The sequence below is a fragment of the Protopterus annectens genome, chromosome 3.part0, assembly GCF_019279795.1.
Source record: "Protopterus annectens isolate FY-2018-M chromosome 3.part0, PAN1.0, whole genome shotgun sequence".
NCBI lineage: Eukaryota > Metazoa > Chordata > Ceratodontiformes > Protopteridae > Protopterus > Protopterus annectens.
The window spans coordinates 1,766,105,255-1,766,111,879 of NC_056731.1; the positions used below are offsets into that span (position 1 = coordinate 1,766,105,255).

Sequence of the window (6,625 nt, forward strand, 5' to 3'; positions counted from 1 at the left end):
ACAGATGCCATATGCTGCCCGGTTAAAGAAACTCCAGCTCTACTCAGTGGCATACCGCCTGTTCAGAGGCGATCTGTGCCTGACGTATAAAGCCATGCCCAACCGGGAATTAATGGACATGCTGCACCTCAGAAAATCCAAATCCCATCGAGCTACGCGCTCGAGAGACTTGAACCTCAGCACTGAAATAAATAGGACATGCTGGAGGGACAGATTCATAACCCAGAGGCTCCCTTCACTCTGGAATAAAATCCCAGTCCAGGTTAGGCAGAGTCTCTTACTGACCCTCTTCAAGAGGAATCTGGATGAGTGGATGGGAGATCGTAGGTTTACCCCGGGTATCACTTCTATGTCACTGTTAGACAGAGGCACAGTATACTAACCTTGAAAAAGGGCATAGCAAAATAAATTTAAAATGGGTGGCGAAAGCCAAACACATTCTGGCTAGGCTTATAAATGCCCTAGGGCAGATATAGATAGGTTCATACTAGGCTGTTTCAAATTTCAGCTGTACACCACAAATCTATTAATTACCTTTATTTTTAAATTAATATTTTTTTTGTTTGTTCTCTCCACTGTAACTGTTAATGTGGTGCATTCTTCCTGTTCAGTTAATATTCCTGAAACACACAGTTAAAATCAATTTAAATACTATATTTTTTTGAAAAAAAAAGTGCAGATAAAGGTACTTAAATTCTCTTATACGTCCAGTTGAATACAGCAAGTTCTTAGCCGGCCAAAGCTGAGGTTTTTAAGCAAAAAATATTTCACACTGTACCACTTAAATAGGCAAGGACAGGAAGTCAAAGAATGTGGCTACCCCCACACCTGTAATTACTAGCAAATAACAAAATTCAGCAAACACTGACTAACTTCCAGTTCAGTTAATATTCCTGCAACACACAGTTAAAATCAGAATATATACATAGTACACTGGTACAGTACATACACTGTAGATTAACCAGTGTTTGTGAGTAAGATTGAAAACTATTATCAAGTACTCTAGATTTAGTATGTATACCTTATCCACTTTCACTAGCCTGGGGAGCAATCATGGCACTGCCAACTTTGCTGGAGATGTTGCCTGATGAGGTCTTTAAAAGGAGGCTTTGGATGATGTTTTTGAATGCTAGTGGGGACAGAGTTCCATTTTCTAGCCAGTGAACTACTATATAGCGCATCTCCAAAGCTATTGGTGACTTCTAGCAGTGGTTTGCTTGATGATCTAAGAGGCCTTTTGGTGGAGTGATGTTGTACTAGGTTTTTGAGGACAGGACACTTATTGGGGAGGTAACAGATCGAATGACAGAGGCAGGGCTGATTGTAGGTTGGGCAGTTCAAGCATGTGGAGCTGTCTCAAAGCAGTACAGGGAGGAGTTCTACATGAGCAATTTGCAGCAAAGCGGGCAATTCTGTTATAGCAGGCTTCCATTTTGCTTAGTTCAGTTTTATTGAGATTATTCAGAATGTGAGATGCATAGAGTAGGGTGGATAGAAGTTGGGAGCGAGCAATGGCTGATCTTGTGTTGTTGGTAAGAAATGGTTTGATAAGGTAGAGTGATCCCAGTTTGGCATGTACTTTAATAGTCAAGTTGAGATGACTATCAAATTTTAGGTGGAAGTCTATGGTTATTCCCAATAGCTTAGCCTGTGCCACTGGAGCGACTAGAGTAGCATTTGTGCAGTAGATAGTGAATTGACTGTTATCAGTGTTTTTGTTAGAACTGGTTATAATCATAAGATGAGTCTTTGGATCGAGGATAAGTTGGCCTTTGGTAAGGTAGTTTTCAATGTCGGAGAATGCTAGTTGAGTTGTTTGCAGGAGGGTGGGAATGTTTTGTGCAACACAGATTAAGGTAGTGTCATCTGCATACTGAATGATAGATGCATGCTGTGTTGAGGTATGGAGGTCATTTGTGAAGACTGTTAATAGTAGTGGTCCTAAGACAGAGCCCTGTGGGACTTCTATAGTTATGGGCAGCTGAGGAGAGAGAGAATTTTCCCATTTTACAGCTTGGTACCTGTCAGTTAAGTAGCTTTGGAACCAGGTAAGAGTGGAATTTGATAGGGGATATTGGTTTAGTTTGTTTGCAGGATTTGGTGTGAGACTGTGTCAAATGCTTTGGACATATCCAAAAAAAGAGTTGACACCTGTAGGCCTTCATTTTTGAGACGGTTTACGGTGTCTGTGAAGCAGAGGAGGGCTGTAGCGGTATTATGGGCAGGTCTGAAACCATGCTGAGTAGGTGACAGGATGTTGCTGTCTAGGAGATAGTTATCTGGGTATGGATGTATTTTTCTAGTATTTTGGCCGGGGGGGGGGAGTAAAGCAATGGGTCTGTAGTTATTAAGTTCAGTGGAGGTCCCGCCTTTATGTATGGGTGTAACATAGGATATTTTCCAGAGTTTGGGCACAGTTTAACAACTGATCTGTTTATGAGAGTGAAGACTGGGATAGCAATAGCATCTGCTGCGAGTTTCAAGAAATAGCTGGGGAGTAGGTCAGCTACTGTTGATGAGGTTTTTAGTTTGGAGAGCATGCTTTTGATTGAAATGGTGGAAACTGTTTTGAGGGTAAAGTTTGTATTACTGTTATTTGTGTTGGGTTGATAGTGAGGAAGGAACTGTCCTGTGATACTAAGGATAGAATGGAGTTCACAAAATGGGAGTTGAATTGTGTTTTGATGGGAACTTTAGTGTCAGGGGTGGTCGGTTTGGGGGTGGCCTTTTGCACAGATTTTAGTAGCTGGTTTTCATTTTTCCAAAATTTTGGGGGGTTGTGTTGGTATTTAGTTTGTAATGTTGTGTAGTAGGATTTTTTGTCCAGCCTAATGCATTTTTTGCACGGTTGCACAGTTCTTGGTACTTAGCTAGGCTTTTGTGTTTCTTTGTTTTTTTGATAGTAAAGCCAGGCAGCGTCTCTGGACTTGAGGATTTGTTTGGTTTCTGTACAGAGCCAGGGGTTTGTAGAGGTTTTAACCTTGATTTTGTGCAATGGAGTGACAGTGTCTAGGTGTTGTTGAAATATGCTACAGCCTGGTAAAGTGGGAGGGTTTTTTTTTTTTTTGGGGGGGGGGGGTGTTCAGTCATAGTTACAGAATACAGTGTTGAGGACCTCAGGAGAGAATTATTTTGCGTTTTTAGTGGATATATAGTTAGTGGTTTTGCATATGCTTGTTCAACTACGTATAAACTATATTATGTTGTGGTCACTTAAGGTGTCTGGGAGACTGCCTGTGTGAGGGTACAATGTGAGGTTGTTAGTTAAGATCCAGTCAAGGATGGATTCCCTTTTAGATTTTTTAGCACATCTAGTTGGAAGTTGGACTAGCTGCTGGTAGCCATGGAGATTTATTATATTACTTGGTGGTTCTGATATACAGGTGAACCAATCTAGGTTGCAATCCCCCAGAATAAGGGTTTCTTGTGAATATGTGGAAGAACACCAGGATAAGAAGTCTTCAAGGTTAGCAGGTGTATTACCCGGCTGAATACAGATCACAATTGTGGTAATGACCTTTTTAGGGTGAAGTTGTAAGATAAGTATGTCCCAATTATTGGGGGAAGGGTAGGAGTTTGGTACTTGACATACAGTTAAGTTGGACTTGAACAGTAAGGCAGTTCCAACACCTTTAAGAATTGGTCTGCCTTGTCTAATAGTATTGTAGCCAGTAGGGAGAACTTCTGAGTTAGCTATGTTTTTATTTAGCCAGGTTTATGTTAAAGCAACTATGGCTGGGGAGTAGTGTGCTATTGTGGCCTGGAGTTCAGGAATTTTATTTTTGATACTTCTAATATTAATATTTAGCATTAAAAGATAGCTAGTTTTGCTGCTGTTGTTGATTTGCCCATGGATGAAGATAGTGGGGTCTTATGTTCTGACATTTGTGTTGGACAGGATGGATTTGGGCCTGGATTGGGGGTAGATATCCCCATTTATGGTAAGCCTGGTATTAAAATGGTGATACAGATGTTGGAGTTTGGTGAGGAGTGTAAGAAAGTATTGTGTTTTTTTGGGAGTAGGAATGAGAGCACATGTGTTTAGTTCTGAATTGGTCCATTATGTAGTTCTTGAACAGTTGTGGGCAGATATTATAATGTGTGGTGTTGGTATAAGAGAGTGCATAACGCAGTGTTGTGCTACTAGACTGATAACTTGTGGTGTTGTAAAGAATTATGAGAAGTCAGACTAGACTTAGCTGTGTGGTAGTCATGGGCAAACAGAGCGGGGCAGAGCCCATCAAGACAAGAGAAACAAGTACGTATTACTTTACAAATATGAACACTAACAAATTCCTGAGGTCTAATGGCTTACCAGCAAACAGAATGTAATTGCTGAAGAGCACTTGTGTCCTGGTGGGAAGACTAGAAATTTATAGATGGCTCCATGCGCAGCAGGATTCTAATATAGACTTAGTATTGGGGGAGGGAAATAGCACAAGGGGTGTAAACCAGGTGGAATGCAAAGAAACCAGAGAGGCAATTAGTGGAAATCAGTGAAGGCCTCAGAGGGGTAAGTAATAAAAATTCAAACTACCTATAAAGTGAAGGAGAGAAGAGACAGCAAAGTTTATTAAGGTTGGGAGTGTGTCTTCACATTGACTTGCTGATTAGTAACCACTTTGTGTACAGATTAGAGTAGGGAGATACATTAGCAATGTATAGAGATGCAAATAAGGTGGGCCTCCAAGTGATACACACTAAGGCAGAATGCACTCAGAGGGCTGCTTGATGGTTACACAAGGCTACAACAGTCCAGTTTATTAGCATGCTGAGAATTACTAAGAAATACTGCTAATTTAATAGCTTCACTCTCATAAAACATACAAGTAGAATGCCTGGGTGGACTGACCCTGCTCTTGAGGCTGAAATGTATATCCTTGTTTAGTTTGGCCCACAATGGCAGCTAGTCTAGTACTTGCCTAAAAAAACTATCATCCAGAAGCACAATAACTCTGTTTACGTAGTCCCTTCTTTCTTCTCCAGTATCACCAGGCCTAATGTAAATTCACAGAGTACCAAATGCCAATTCATGTTGGGACCCTGGCATACAGAAAGAAGCAATACTGCGGTTACACTTTCAGAGGCACTCCCAACTGACTTCCACCCGGATGCCAATGTATCACAAGTATGATAAATACCTGTACCAAACGTGCTCCATAACAACAATATACATTGTACAAAACACAATTCAGTTAGACAAGCAAAATAAAGAAACGGTACTGTAATATAGCTAAAAGGACACACTGTTGTTCGTGAGTCGGGGTGAGGGGAGCCGTAGCCTAACAATGCTGCTAAAATCCTTTCAAACACATATTCACATTTCGCATCCTGCTGCAAAATTAGTACACTGGCTGTATCTGGACACAACAAATGCACCACGCTAATCAACTGGATGTTTGATGCACGTAGGCTCAACTTCAGAATATGTAATTCAATCTGCCATTCTTCAAACATTACAGTATGGCAAAGCAAATCTCAGCATGCAGTGATAAAAAGCACGTCAAATACTCATGACTTCCTAAGAAGAGAAAAACACAACTGTGATAGATACAGACAGCTGACAACAATACTCGGCTGTGTGGGGTTAACGGAGGAAAAGCAAAAAAAAAAAAAACCAACAGATTTTAATACCGATTTCAGTAATCAGTATCCTGCTCCAATTAATTTTACAAAGTGAAAAAATGCGTACTATACAATAAGAATGACACAATCAAGTGCGTTTTATTTAATTTCGGTCCTACCATCCAGTTCCTCCATCTTCACCTCTCGCGCTGCTGTAGCAACAGACACTCCTACTAAACACCACCCTACCCGTCTACATTGACTCAACTGATTGGCTTATTTTAGTTAGAGGTTGTATTTTATTATCAGGTCGAAAATAGGTCGAGACACAGAGTGGTTGCATTTTAATATCGTATCGTTATAGGAATTGGAATATTTTTGTAAAAATCACGCTGGTTTAAGTGAAAATGTATTGGAGGGCCTTCTCCTGTTGCACCCAAGAACGTTCTGAATACTCTCTAAATAGAAAAGCAATTGTGATGCTCCTTTGTCTTAATAGTGTAGACCATTCCCTTGTTTACTGGCGCTGTTGCCGGTAGAAGGTTGAAAGTATGTAGTGCAGTATCATAAGTCTTTATGAATTGTTTAATATTTTCCTGCTGGTAAAGTTGGTACTTGATAGATGCGTTGTTGTATTACACGTGTTTAATTATTAAAGTATACGCTGTAAAATGTGTGAACTGATTAAGGACTAATTTCCAAAACAGCATTTCTATATAATGTGTGTTATACTTTTTCGTGACACAAAAGGAAATGATTTGCACTTTATTACTGTTCATTCCTTTACCATTTTCGGGCAGTACTCCAAAAGGGGCTCGAGCAAGTAATAGAATACCAAACTGTATTAATTACAGTTGAGAACTTTATAGACAAGCTGACCCTGCCATGATTTACAGTTTAAAAAAAACTAGAATGACGTTATCATATGAGATTAATGCGAAAGATCAATATTTTTTGAACTTGTGCCCTACAGCCAGAATTTACAGAATGCTGATTTTTTTTTATAACTTCCATTTGTGATGATTTTCATACTTGGATGCCAGGAATTGTAAAACGGAGA

General features: G+C 40.0%; 1 protein-coding gene across 1 annotated transcript in view; it reads right to left on the minus strand.

The window, feature by feature from the left end:
- The window catches only part of ZC2HC1A (zinc finger C2HC-type containing 1A), a 927,244-nt gene extending 921,414 nt beyond the window's left edge, over window positions 1–5,830 (minus strand). Inside the window, exon 1 of the mRNA XM_044066001.1 lies at window positions 5,745–5,830. Within this exon, the coding sequence (XP_043921936.1) occupies window positions 5,745–5,760 (16 nt within the window). The 5' untranslated portion in view covers window positions 5,761–5,830. The remainder of the gene's footprint in view (window positions 1–5,744) is intronic.
- Between the last annotated feature and the right edge of the window lie 795 nt (window positions 5,831–6,625).